At 36.5% G+C, this 15,079-nt stretch overlaps 1 protein-coding gene across 6 annotated transcripts in view; it reads left to right on the forward strand.

The window, feature by feature from the left end:
• Window positions 1-15,079, forward strand: part of KCNH7 (potassium voltage-gated channel subfamily H member 7) — a 478,227-nt gene that overhangs the window by 354,160 nt on the left and 108,988 nt on the right. For all 6 annotated transcript variants that reach the window (XM_019457808.2, XM_019457841.2, XM_019457812.2 and 3 more), the window contains one exon: window positions 3,241-3,455. In XM_019457808.2, the coding sequence (XP_019313353.1) occupies window positions 3,241-3,455 (215 nt within the window). The remainder of the gene's footprint in view (window positions 1-3,240; window positions 3,456-15,079) is intronic.

The raw sequence follows: 15,079 nt of genomic DNA on the forward strand, positions 1-15,079 counted from the left end.
TATCCCAAAATAAACTGGGGAGAAAATGAAAAAGGATGATGTTCTCACCAGTAAGCTGGCCCTTAACAGCTCAGTGTAATGTCAACATGATTTCATATGTGATAACATCAATATTAATGAATTGCACTGTTTACGAAAGAAATCCCACCAAATGTCAGAACATATATTCTTTATCCAATATTGTAAAAAGGCCTTGCAGACCATATGCTTTCCTAAACAATGGGACTAAAAAATGGATTGGAGCAAGAAATGGCAATCGAGACATTATGATGAAGTTGTGGCAGATCTCTAAAGAGTTACTAACGTGAGATTGGAAACCAACAGGCAATCTCAAGACAAATCAGTTAGTGTTTAGTTCTTACTACATAGTTTCTTTTCATTACATCATGTATCATTTTACATACATAGAGAACAATCATATGAAATATTTTTGAAAGAAATTTTATTAATGATCTTCAGTGTGATTCCTGTAATTCTCTGCAAATTTAATATCCAGTTCCAACACTGTCAAAAAAAATACTCAAATCTCTTTGTTTACATATTTGTTCGTGACCTGCAAACACAGACTATAACCTTATAGCGTGAAGTCTGAAATTTTGTATTGGCAATTCAAATGCCACAAGTAGAGTAACTCCAAGTGATACAATTTTTCAAAATGGTGAACAACTTTTGGTAAAGTTCTGAACCAAACAATGTAAAACTCTTTCCTTTACATGGTAGTTGTAGCTCTACAAAGTTCAACACATTAAAATCATGTTAAAAGTACATTGTACTCTTTATATGTGAAACAGGTTCAAGGCTCAGATTGTTATAAACAGGCTTTCACCTACAGGAATGCCCACTGGACATATGGGACAATTTTTCAATTGAGCCACCTCTCATCATTGTGACAGACAAAAATGTCCCCAACAAATGCCCCTAGGATGAAGTACTGTCATGGTTGAGACCTCGTGCTTATTGGTGTAGCCAGTTCAGTGGAGTTTATTGAAACTGGTTACAAGGACAATCAAAGCATATTTAACAGTGTTTGTCTCCTCTAATGTGATAGATCATCCATGGTTTTGCCTGATTTTTTTTAAACAGCTCCGTAGAGAGTCAGCTATAGAAATTCACCACATAGAAGGATGACAGAAATAGAGTTGAAAGATAGACATAAGGGTTTAAAACACAACTTAACTATATATCAGAGCTCAACTTTCTCTAATCTCTTCTCTGTACCCCTGTGTGCAATAAAAGTATCTAATGAGTGAAAATATGACAATAGAGTTGAGAAAAAGACATTATCTAAAATGTTGGAAGTCCTGGAATATTTTGCAAATTACAAATTTTAAGATATAGGCCTGGAATATAGCCATAATATTATACAATGATACAAAAAAGAGAACACTATCTAGGATATGTTGCAATACTAAATCAGTGGTTTGTGATGGAGACTTATAGAGAGATCTAGAGAATGGGGTTTCTATCAGACACCTGTCTGAAGGCAAGATTAATTTGGTGCCACTTTTGGCTCCTATTTCTCTCCTTATCTTATAAATAGAAAAGAGAGTGAGCGTCTATATGCAAATGAGAGCATACTGGGCAATAAATGCCCAAATTGCTCAATGACATTTTTCACCTAGATGGATTTGATCATCATCATGGATAAAACTCAGGGAGTGAATAAAATTGCACCTCAAGAAGCACAGTGTCTGCAGTATGGATGAAAATGATCTTAAAACAATTTCAAATTTTTAAATAACCAAAAATAAAATTTTGTAAAGAAATATATGTGAATTCTCTCCAAATTAACTATCAGCCAGGTGATGGCAATTATTTTACTAGCATTATATTTTAGCTGAGTTGATTTGTTATTGTGGTTCAAAATACACCACCTATAAATTTAATTTTCAAGTGTTCAGCCCTGCAAAAAGTACTTTTTGATCCCTAAAATGTATTTGTTTCATTCTGAACAGGAGAAAAAGTAGCATAAGGCAAAATGTGCTGACTAACAAGCTCAGTCATGCAGTCTGTGTGTTTGAAGCACTCTCTGAGGCAGCAAAATAATGGCTGAGTAACAGTCATGGGCTCAGGCTTTCTATAAAATTCTTCCTGATGCCAATTTTTAGGAGCTCTATATTAGTAAAAGTTGCATTACCCATTCTACAAGAAACTCTGGAGCATTTCCTGACTCTTCAAAAGCAACACACAGTAAGTTCACCTCAAGGTGTACCTAGTCAGAGTATTTATCCTCGACAAGGGAACCAGGAGCCCTGGAACCTTGCTAAATTGTCTTCGTGGGAAAGAAATGTGGGAATTGACCAGGGTCGGAAAATGGGTACTAACTTCCAGCTGCAAGATGAATCAGTTCTGGGGATCTAACATATAGCATGTTTGAAAATAAATGAATAAATAAATAAATAAATAAATAAATAAATAGCCAGGTACCACTAACCCCAGCCATTACCTAGCTATGGTCACTTCAATGTTAAGTTATGTTCACCAAAGTATTCTTCTGGTATGGTTTTTTATGGAGGCTTTTCTTTCTCTCTCTCTCAAAAAAAAAAAGTCTTAAATGTAAATGAAAGGGGAAAAGAAGGAAAGATTTTAAAAATTTCACACAGGATCCTGGAGTTTTCAATAGAATACACGCACGTACGCACAGACATTTGCCCTTCTCCCTCTTATCTGAAATTCTTAGAAGCTCTGTAAAACACCTCACATAGGTAGTAGAAGCACATGACAGCTGGTTCGTCACTTGTCATTTGTCATGGCCCAGAGAAGAAAGTAATACACATTGGAGCTGGGGACACAGCCTGTTCAGAAATTTCCTGGCCAACATGATTTTATCCACAGGCAAGTCTCTTCCTTGAATAATTCCTGGATTATAAAAAGACATTCTTGAAAAACCAGTTTGGCCAATAATAGGGAGTGGAGGTTTTTGGTTTTTGTGTTTTGTTTTGTTTTGTTTTGTTTTCCTTTTATTCCAGCCCTTAATGAAAGAAGTTAAGTAACAGCCAAAGATGTCATCTGCCCCCTGGGTACACGCCTTGGACCCCATCTTACCCTCGATACCCATGTGCTGCTCCATGTGTCAGACCGTGATCCTAAACCTGTGGTCAGGTACCAGCTGGCTGCATTTAGTCCCTCCCGAAGCAGGGTCACACTGGCTGTGGATCATTAGCGGGTCATTCAGGACCATCTCTTTCTTCTTCTGTTTCTCCTGATCCTGCTTTTACAAATATTTTCCAATTTTTTTAGGGCCTTTTAATCATATCAAGTCAAGCCTCCTGGGATCCACGTCAGATTCAAATCTCAACAAATACAGCACCATTAACAAGATTCCACAGCTCACTCTGAATTTTTCAGATGTCAAAACTGAAAAAAAGAATGCATCCCCTCCTTCTTCAGATAAAACCATTATTGCACCCAAGGTTAAAGATCGAACACACAACGTGACAGAGAAAGTCACCCAGGTGGGATATGATTTTATTCTCAATATTGACCATGTTTAAGGTTCTTCTCTGCACCATAAAGCACATTATTTTTCCCGTAAACGACTATCAAAAAAGGTAAGCTATTTATTGCACCCTAATATATCTTGAAATGTTGGGTAACCCTTTAATGTGACAGATTTAAAATAAAACTATAGACTGTGATTGTATCTCTTACAAGACTAAGCAAAAATGGGCTAGCTTGATACTGTTGTTCTCTCTGTCGCAGAGGTGGTTAACCTGCTATTTATCATGTTTGGACATTTATTGTTTTGCTGCCAACTCTTGCATTATTAAAGCACAGTTTCTTAATATAATGGATGTGACTGTTGAAACTTTAGGTGACTAACTGGGAGTTAGTCTTAACTGTGACCTCCTTTTGTTCACTTCCTCTACTAAGTAGACTCAGATATAAGTCAATTGACTTGAGGAAAAGAGCCGAAATGATTAAAAGTCAGAGTAAATAATACATTTCCACAGGAACAATATTTTATTGTTTTCAAATAAATATTGCAATTTGAACTAGGGTAAAAATGTAATGTCTAGCAGAAGCCCTGCTTTAAAGAATAGATAAAAATAATTTGTACCTATTATATCAAAATACCAACCTAAGCAACATCTAGCTTTTGCTTACAATGCACTTACATTGCTGGGAATTCGTGACTCTAAAATTTGTGTCAAGTAAACAGTTCTTTTACAAACACTTTACTTGATATATTTGCTTAGCACATCTTTTCAAAAACTGTCACAAATATATAGGTAAACTTGGCCCCAATCTCTGTCCCAAGCCTTAAAGATTTTGAATTGATCAAGTTTTTTCTGTAGTGATGATCACTGCCAGCAATACTGTAGTCAGTAAATAATCCTTTATGTGTTAGCTGAAATAGCGATGTAACGACCAGGAGTCAGTTCAAAATAGTCCTGAGTGGTCTGTGTTTGGGATGAGACATTCTACATGCCATATGCTACTATATATTTTATGTTTATGTTGTAATATGTAATTTATAATGATTATTTATAATAATTCCATAACATAGAAATTAAGAGATTTAAAAAACTGTACAAAAGTCCCTGGGTGTTTAGAAACAGGTATTTTCCTGGCCCAGGGAGAGGCTAGGCTGGGCACGAGCTTGGGACAAGGGCAACTTTCCCCTCTAGATGGTTCTCCATTACCTTTTCACAAAAATGCCTTGAGTCAAAGTAAAATGCAACAGCTAACCTCAAAAGCTTGGCATTCTTTTCAGGTCTCATGCTTTCTCTTTAAATTCTTCTCTTATTTTTACCTTCATCTTTCATAATATCACAGTATTTGTTTTAACATTTAAAAAATGTCTTCATTCCTGGGCACCTGGGTGGCTCAGTCGGTTAAGCGTCCGACTTGGGCTCAGGTCACGATCTCGCGGTATGTGAGTTTGAGCCCCGCGTCGGGCTCTGTGCTGACTGCTCAGAGCCTGGAGCCTGTTTCAGATTCTGTGTCTCCCTCTCTCTCTGACCCTCCCCCGTTCATGCTCTGTCTCTCTCTGTCTCAAAAATAAATAAACGTTAAAAAAAAATTTTTTTTTAAATAAATAAATAAAAATAAAAAATGTCTTCATTCCTTATCACGGAGGTAATCCCAAGCCCACAGAAACACCACATTCCTTTCCTATAGTTTCTCATATTCCATACAAACAGTATAGTACCCTTACCACAGACTCCAGAGGGCCCCAAATGAAAAACAGTGCATCTTAAGGATGCTAGAAGATTTGAATTAGATCCTGTTTTATAAACTATCACTCTTTAAAATAAATGTGAAAAATACAGCAATAGGAAGGACATTCTGAAGATAGAACACTTAAGTGGATCTGGTTCTGGCCAAAATGATGAGGAACTGAAAAAAGGCTGGGACCAAAAACTAAAAAAAAAGAGGTGGTAGGAATGCTCCCTCTTCTTTTTAGTGTCATCTATAGCTCCCAGTAACAAACCCGCCAACAGCCCACATGTCAAACCAAACAAGGTAGAGATTGCATATTGATAAATTCCTCCTGCAGACGTAGCCTCTGGAAATTGTTTAAACACTTGACAGCAGGACTCTTCTCATTTAATGTCTGTGAAGCTTCCTCATCATAGCTATCTCTGGAATTTCCATGTTCCCAACATATAACAACGGTCCTCTAGTCACTAAAAAAAACTAGGTCATAATTTTACTATTCCCTTTGTTAGGCCTGTGTGGAAATGTTCCTTATTGAGATAGTCTCAGTGCATTTCTGTAGGCAGCCAGCAGTATTTTCTTTATCTAATGTTCTTATTTGTTTTATTCCATTTATAGATTTGGATGGTAATCCTTCCTTCAAAGATATCAGGGTTTTGTTCTTAGATAATTCAACAGTGAGTTTTAAATATTCCTCTGAGCACAAACAATAAAGCAAACACGAGGAAAAAAAAGGCACAAAATCAAAGGAACAATTAATTTCTGCTCATGTTATACTCTGTCAATATTTGGATCGTATCTCTATTATGCAATGGTTAGTTGCTAATTAGCCTAATGGTTATTTCTTCCCCAGCTAGACTGAGCTTCTTCAGAGTAGAGACCATGCTGTTAGTCATTCATTCATTCATTCATTCATGCATGTATGCATTCACGTGTTTGTTTATTCACTCAACAAGCATTTATTAAGAGCTAGTAAGTTCTGGGAATTCATGTGAAAAAGCAAATACTGTGCCTTAGATGTGTGAGAGAAACAGACAAGTACAATACCTAGGCATTAGGATGCAGTGTAAAGGATTACACTGTAGGTAAACAACAGAGTGCAAAACATACTGAAAGAGGAAACAGTACCTATATTGTAAGTTTGGGATAGTGGTTGGGGAATATAAACTCTTAGAGAAATTTTGAAGCTTGAGAAGTTTCAAGGCGAGGAATTAGAATCTGGAATAGGACATAGTTGTGGAACTGTGAGTACCAGCGAAGGAATGAAACATGAGGTATTTGTATTTTTAGTGCTTAGCGTGATATATACAACATATAAGAAGACTCTTAAAAGATTTGGAAATGAACCACTGAAGGCATTGGAGAGAATTAAGCAAGAGTACGTCTTTTGGTCAACAATCCCCAAAACAAATGCTTGCCTTCCAAATTCTCCCTTCAGGCAATATTCTAAATCTGACTCTTGTTTCTGGTCCAGAGACCCCTTTCATTGGCTGGTCTCATAAGGCATACTTCTAGAATGCATCATCTCTTTATTTGCTATTCTATATGACCTTCTCTGTTAATTGGAGAAAACAGAAATTAACTCAGAAGATGTGGATTTTTTTTAACCGCAGTCTAGCTGGTACAGGCTGATGTGTAGTCGGGTCCGTCCTCAGGAGACAGGGCCTTACTTGGCTAATTCCTACCAAATAGCAGTGGAGTAGTGGAGAGAGGACAATGGATTGGAATAAAAGTTGGGTGAGTGAAGAATAAAGATCTGCTTTTACCATGTAATTGTGGTTCTCATTTGAGGATAAAATCCTTTGCTATATCTGCTCCCTTTTAAATAAAAGGAAACCAAACTCTTGCACTCTTGGATGATTTCATTATTCCTGAGGCTAGTTCTACTTCTACTTCAAATGTTATGCTAATTTTAGGATAAAATATATTATATGTTGTCATGTTCAGCTTTTACCAATTTGGTAGTAGATCACTCTCCCTGGATATGCATAAGAATATCAGGAAGATTTAAGAAAAAGGCACTATGGGTTCCAAATCTTTTTTGGTCACATGAGACTTTATCAGTCAGTGCCATAACAGAATATAAAAGAAGCCTACTGGAACCACCTTAGGCGGAATATGAAAGGAGGAGGGGGAATTTATTGGGTCACATAACCAAAAAGTGCAAGGACAGACCTGCTTTGGGCCGTGGCTGCTGCATTCATTGTTTAAAGAGTTGATGACATTCTTTCCCTCTCAGCCATACTTTCTTCTATATTGACCTTTCTCCACATCTGATAGAAGCAAGAACCTCAGACTCTCTTGACTCACATAATACTCACAGTTGGTAATCTGATGAGAAGGGCCTTCTCTCCTCTGGTGTCCATTATATGCCTGAGAAAGTGGAATTCTATTGGCCACTATGGGTCCTGTGCTCATCCTTGTAGAAGTATAGCCCCTTGACCAATGACCACATCAAAAAAATGCAGTGGGGGAGGGGAGGCTCTAAAGAAGGAAAACAAAATAAGTGGCCCATTGCAAAGACGAAGATGGGATTCAGGTTAAACATCAGTGTCTCTCTCTTTCACACACACACACACACATACACACACACACTAAATATGCATTATGTGCCAGATAGGCACTAGAGACACAGAAGTAGAAAACTAGCACTAATAGTACTAGGGGTTATAAACTACTCAGAAAAACACTATATAACAATATATAATGATAGCATTTTTTACGGTGCTAATGTAATAAATGCTACAAGAATATATTATGAACTAAAAGTAGTTTACATTTCCTTTTGACTCAATACTAGCCAAATTATGACCAAATAATTCTACAACTTATTGCATTATTACTTAGGAGGCATGTCTGATGAATTTAGTAGACATTCATATTGTGATAACCAGAAAAATAAGACATATGAAAGGCCCTAAATGAACCAGGAGATTTTAATTTGGGGAAAAGATGACGGGGAAAAGAATTGCTGCTGGTCCACAAGTATAATTTTTCCATAGCTTAACTAAAAGAGACTACTCAAGAAAATAATTTTAGGACTAACTAGAGACTTAGGTCACAAGAAAGAAATCTCTGAATGTTTAAAAGCCCATATAGTCGTGAAATCCACATAGAACTCTAAAGCCAGAATAGATTCCCATTATTTAGGATTCATTTAAGTGTATTGTTGGCATGAAAATAGAATTGTGATAGATTTAATAATAGCTGACATTGATTGAGCACTCACTATGCGCCAGGCTCTATGCTAAGTGGTTTAATGGATTGTCAATTTGAATCCACATAACAGTCCTTCCTGTGACTTGGTACTATTATTATCATCTCCATTTCATAGAAAAGGAATCAAGCTTGGAGAAAGGAAACAACTTGCTCAGGTCACATGGGAAATGATGGAAGTAGCCTTCAAACTGAGGTCATATGACTCCAAACTTGAAGTACTCTAAAGTACCCCCTCTCTATGATTCTGTTTCCCTCCTAGATCCACTCAGAATTTAGGATGCCATTTGGATACACCCCTAACATTTGGCCATTTCATCAAAATGTTAATATGAAAGTTTAATAGCAATTTACCGGAAAAGTGAGTCTACAGAAATAGGAAAGAGAATATGGTAGATTTTCTCCAGAACTCCTGAAAGTCTTCAAAAAGCAAAAGAAAACAATCCTTAACAGGAGAGCTTCATTTCAGCATTATCTTTTGTGTAAGTTTATATCCCATTTTGCTTATGCTACTTTTAGATTAGGATAAAAGAGTTTGGCTTTTGTTGGTAGCATGCCGCTCAGGAAAAGGAAAATTACACAGAGATTACTGACATAAAGTGGAGCTTAGAGATTATGGCTTTATGTTTGCCATTGAATTTTGTCCATCGCGAATATGCTCATTATCTCTTCGTGTTTTTCAGTGACTCTCAACTTATATTTACTTTTGACAGAAACCCTAAACAATACTTGTAATTCCAGACTTGTTTAGAAATGGAGATTGGTTTATAATAGAGAGATAGTGTTGATTTTATTAGTGAATGTTTAAAATCATAAATGCATATAATTGTGTATCAGTTAGCTTCAGTAAAGCAAAAATACTCATTTATCATCTCAGCCTTAACAGTACAAAACTTCTTAACACTTGCTGTAGTTTCCCTCATACTGGATAAATTTAATCCTCAACTTTCTTCAGTGACAGTATTAAAAAATATGTTTCTGACACCACTGCAAATTAAAAGTGGTTTTCTATGTAGCAATAGTTTTCATTAATAATGCCGTTATTAGTCTAACTCCAGTTCAGATTCTGACACCAGCTAGATGTCCTACAATTCAGCTCAATTATGACACGGTCTACCTGCGGGGATAGCAACAGATTCCACAGGTTAAGGGCCCAGTGTCACAAAACTCCCCCTCCCCCCTACAAACCCACCATGCCAACCTCAAGTCCAGGTTGTCACCTGTGCCTCCATGACTGGCTACAGATTGGAGGTTCCCATGACCTGCTCCTTGGGCTTGACTATTTGTTAGAGCAGCTATGGAACTTAGAGAAACACTTACTTAAGTTTACCAGTTTATTATAGGAGGATATAACTCAGAACCACCAGGTGGAAGAGATGCATAAGAGTGAGGTATGAAGAAAGGGGTGGAGAGCTTCCAGGCCCTCTCCTGGCCCACCACTCTTCCTGTACCTCCATGGTACATGGAACCTGGAAGCTCTCCAAACTCCATCCTTCTGGGTGTTTATAGAGGCTTTATTACATAGGCATGACTGATTAACTCATTGACTATTGGCTATAGATTCAACCTCCAACCCATTTTCACCCCACCTCCCCCCAGAGGTAGGGGCTGGGACTGAAAATTCCAACTTTAATCACACCTTTGGATCTTCTGGTGACCAGCCCCCCATCTGCAGGTGACCTTAGGTGACCTAGGGGCTTTCCAGAGTCACCTCATTAACATAACAAAATCACATTTGTCATTCTCTTCACTTAGGAAAGTCAAGGGTTTTAGAGCTCTGTGCTAGGAACAGGGAGAAAGACCAAATTCGTGTTTCTTATTATAAACCATAATATCATGGTCATGAATCAAAAATTACATTTAATTAAAAAGTCTAAATTCAACAGTTATTTTTATAAAGCCTTATTGATTCTTCACTCATGAAATTACAAAAAACAAAAGTCATAGTACTTCTACAGTATGTTTTAAATGTTTTCATAAACTTCATTTCTTGCCTAAACTAATATAAAATCATGCAAGCCTCAATAAAACTGTACAGATCATCTTGAACTGCCAGAAATAGTAATAATCACAAAATTCCAAATTAAATTTGAAATGTAATGCAGGAGTCCAAAATTGCCTCTGAACACTTCCAATTTAATATGACGTTGGTTTTGCATTCATTATCTTACTGTTATTTATAGAATACTATCAAACTTGGCTCAGCAAAACAGAAATCTTCATCTAGTGTTTTCCCATTATCCTGGGTTTGATCTATGTCTATACATGCAAATTGAAATGAAAAACAGTATTTGTGGATCTGCAAGTAAAAATAAAGCACATTCATCAGGATAATTATGGATTTCATATTAGTGAGTGCTTACCAGCTGTAAGTCAAAGTTTTATGTACAGTAGTGATACAAAAATATGTAAGTCAAGGTCTTTACCTTCAAGGGTCTTTTACTGAATACAAAGCTTTGATCTTTGAGATCCGGGATTATGTCATTGAGTTTTCTCTGGACAAATAAATATATTCTATCTATCTAAGTTATGATGAAAAAAAGATAAAAAGTAACTATAGACACTTAAGTAGCCATTGACTACTAAAAGCATGTTTTTTGCTTTAAAATAAAGATGTTCATAATTTTGAAAAGGGAAATGTGTGATTTTTAAAAAGCAACATTAATTTTTTATCTCTTTTTACTATATACTATATGCATATCAAAACTGATCATTATTTGCTGACATGTTCTACATTAAAATACAGTTTATTTCGGTTTAAAACGCCTAATTAGTTCAAAAGTCATACTTCTCCATACTCTAGATGAGGAAGCACAGCAACCATATGAAGCCCTAATGGCAACTAAGAGCCAAAGCTTGTAGAGCAAGCATTTAGGTATGATTGCTTTAAAAAATAAATAAATAAAACACCTGTTTGGTTTTGTACATTCATCATATATTTTTAAATGAAGGAAGGAGAAAATATCACCTTCTTTAAAAGTTTTGTCAGCCAAAAAAAACATGTTGAAAATAGATGCTTGAAGAAAAGAAGCAAAATACCCGTGGTCACAAAAGACAGGTAAAAATAATTTGGCTCAGCATACATAGTGATAGCCTGGTTGCTACGGCAACAGAGACACAGAAAGATTGTGGATATCTGTTGCCAAGAAGTTTCGTTTTTAATCCCCCCAGTTTGTGTGAGCCTTGGGTTAACGTCAGACCCAGAGACAGAAAGGAAGTTTTGAAAGGAGAGTTTCTTTGCTCATTTGCCCTCATAGCCTAGGGGCTGGGACAAACTTAGTTCAAAGTGGGTTGCCTAATGAGAGTAGGCAGAAGGAGTAAATTTTTCATGTTTCACAGGATGAGAATCAGGCAAAGGATTTTTATCAGCTGTGGAAATTCCAGAGCAGACATACCATTGTCTCATACCAGGCAGCACAAGGTCTTGTAATGTTAAGTAGCTGTGAACTGTCCCTAGAGTTAAGAAATTAATTCAACCATGGAATCTTATTCAAAAGGAAATCCCAAATAATACAGTAAAATAAAATAAAATAAAATAAAATATCCCATTGATTTTCTGGATGGTGATATCCTGGGTAATATATTATCCCCTCTAGCCCTAGTTCTCTATATTGTGGAAATCACATTTATAATGGAAACTATGTAGTTAGATAATAAACCCTCTAAAACTCAATTGCTTTAAAAGAGTTCATTAAAAAGCAGTTAATCTTCATAGAATTTTAATATTCAAAGAAACTTAGCATCTTCCCTAGGTTTTTTTCAAAACTTCCTGATCAATGGAATCATCTGGAACACTTCTCTCTTTCTCCCATCCATCCCCAACACACATACACTCCCTAGAAAGTCGATAAAGTTCAGTGGAGTCCAAGGATTCTGATTTTTAGCAATCTCCATTCCATTTGCAACCTCTACTTTCACATTTTTAAGATGAGACAAATTTGGGAAATATGGATGTAGCTTAATCCTTTCATTATGCAGCTAAAGAAACTAAAAGGAAAACCCAAGTAGAAAGCTAGGTTTTATCTTTCTTTATTGTTATTGTAGGTGTATCTCTTTCTGTAGATTTCTGAATGAGATAAAAACATATTAATTCTTACTTATGCAATTCATATTGGAGAAACAGACTTACTTTCATCGGCAAACTACTGAGTCCAAGAGAAACTATTGCCATTTTCACTTACTGGACAACCCTCTAAGAAGCAATCTCCATTTAAGAACATTTTTCTAGAGAACATAGGCTGGAGTGCTCCAAAGTGTCTTCAGAACACTGGTCTCACAAACATTTCCTAGCAGAAAACTTTTCTTATTCAAATAACACCACTGCCATCTCCCCCCCCACCGGGGATTACCATAGCAAATTAGCACATTAGAAGTTTTCAGAAGTCCTAATTTACAGAAATCTGTACAACTTTTACTCAATATTTTTGATGACTATTTGCTTGATGGATATTTGCTTGGCTCAATGTTTCATCTTTTTACCAATTTTTATTTTTTTATTTTATTTTATTTTTTGCTTTTATTTTTTTTAAAATTTTATTTTTAAATAACTCTGCACTCAACATGGGACTCCATCTTACAAGCATGAGATCATGAGTCATATGCTCAACTGACTGAGCTGGCCAGATGCCCCGTCAGAAACCATTTCTAATGTCTGTTTATATATAATACATGTATTGATATTCTGAGGAATTCATATTTAAGGGGAGATTCTCTAGGAAATACCAGCCCAGACAAAAGGCTTTTTCGTGGCTAACTATGAGCACTGTAGTTCAACTTAAACGTGGATGTGATAGAAATCTTAAAACTTTTAAAAGAAACAAGGTTGGGATCGGCACGAGACAATAGAGATGGGAAGAAGGTAGTACATGTTAAGTACTACATTTTTCTTCCTTATTTTAATGAAGTCCGCCTAGGTTTCTTTTCAAACCATATAGAATTCAGCTTAGAGGAGCTGGAGAAAATCCCATCTCTATTCCTTTTTCTGTTTTAAATACAGCTGTTTCAAATATAACTGTATTTTGAAGCCTACTATTTAGAATCACTTAGAAATGGGAAAAAATGTGCAGTGCAGGATCATGAAGGAGAGATTTAACAAGTGTCTTTCTTCTGAGGCTGCCATAGTTGAGGCTGACCTGCTGTGTTTTAGTGGCCATATTGTTGGGAATAGAGAACTTGCTTTTTCTGCCCCTCGTTCCGATATCCGGAGGTTGGTGGTATCACGATACCACTTTAATGGTGGGGAAGGGATGAGGTGGCCTGTGATATGAGGTGAACCAGGTCACATAAACATGCCATTTTCCACAGTTCCTTGGCACTTCTATGTCATTCTGGTGTCTCAGTTCTCCTTTCCAGATGGAGCAGAAAATATTTAAAAATGGTCTGCAGCTAGCTCCTGGTGCCTATTGATCCTTCTTACATTTGAAGTGAAGAATCAAGCTGACAAATCTCCATACTATTCCTAGGAACACAGTCTTGATTTTCAGGTCATGGCAACAGTGTTAGGTGAAACTGAGTGAAGAAAAGATGTACTGAGAGAAATATCCTAATACTATTTCTTAGTTGACTGGCACCTGTCGGTTGAGCTATGCAATCCTGTTCCAAGTGATAAACTGTCATTTGTAAATTATGCCCATAGCTATATCCATTATTCATGGGCTGGTATTGGAGAATAGTGATTTCAGGCCCCTAAATTTTCCTACCTGCAGGCACCTGAATTACTTCCAAAACTGTTACGTTACCTCGTGTGCCCTTGCAATTTTTCTACCATCATCAGATCCTAACAGCCCACTTTGTGTCTCAGATGAAGACAGCTTCCTCCCCTCCTTTTCCTATATTTCCTTCTACAAAAATGAATGAATAAATCCTAATGAATGAATGTCCAGTAAATGGACAGCAAACTGCAACCATGAGATTTCAGTATAAAGCTAACTGGAAAAAAGAAGAAGTATTTCCCAAAGAACAAGTATTACTGTCTACTCTATACAACTTATTACTTGAAAGTGGGTAAAAATTAAGGCATTAACTTTCTGGATATTAAAAAGAGAAATCATTACCATATTTTTACATTTTAGAACTATTTTATATTATTTATATGATGAATTAAAATAACCCCTCTGCCTAGACTTCTCATTAGTCACTTTAAGATTTTGAATATGCTTCTTACATAGATTTCCTCAAAATTTTCTGCATTTGGGAACCAAATTAGTCCTTTAGAATCAGAGGGGAAAACAATCTTTTCAGAGGGAAGTTGAAGGAATCTTGCCTTCAACGAGACAGTTTTGTTCTATCCTGAATCTTGAAACCGTCCCCTTTTTTTAAGTTCAGGGAAGATACCAGAGACATAGGTTTTTTTAGTTCCTATTTCCAGGCAGCAATATTGTCTAGCATATCAAACTGCCAATAAAAACATTATTACATGTCGAATGACTGGATTGGGGTACATCGTGACAGTGGCAGTCTTTCTGATTTCTTCACCATGTTTTTGCTTTAGCAGTAAAGACAAAATAACGTAATATAGAGAAATACTCTAGTGCTATTTTGGAGGAAATCTCCTTTACAAAATATAATTGTTCCAATAGTTTTGTAACTTGTGCTCCGTAGGGTAATAGGTGCCAAGAAGCAGGATGGGACCAAAGGGAAGGACCTCTGGGACCCCCACATTATGGCCAGGTTGGTCAGATCCACTTCATTCCAAGTGGCT

Source organism: Panthera pardus, unplaced genomic scaffold, assembly GCF_024362965.1.
Source record: "Panthera pardus isolate Hobbes unplaced genomic scaffold, ASM2436296v1 HiC_scaffold_10, whole genome shotgun sequence".
In the NCBI taxonomy this organism is placed as follows: domain Eukaryota; kingdom Metazoa; phylum Chordata; class Mammalia; order Carnivora; family Felidae; genus Panthera; species Panthera pardus.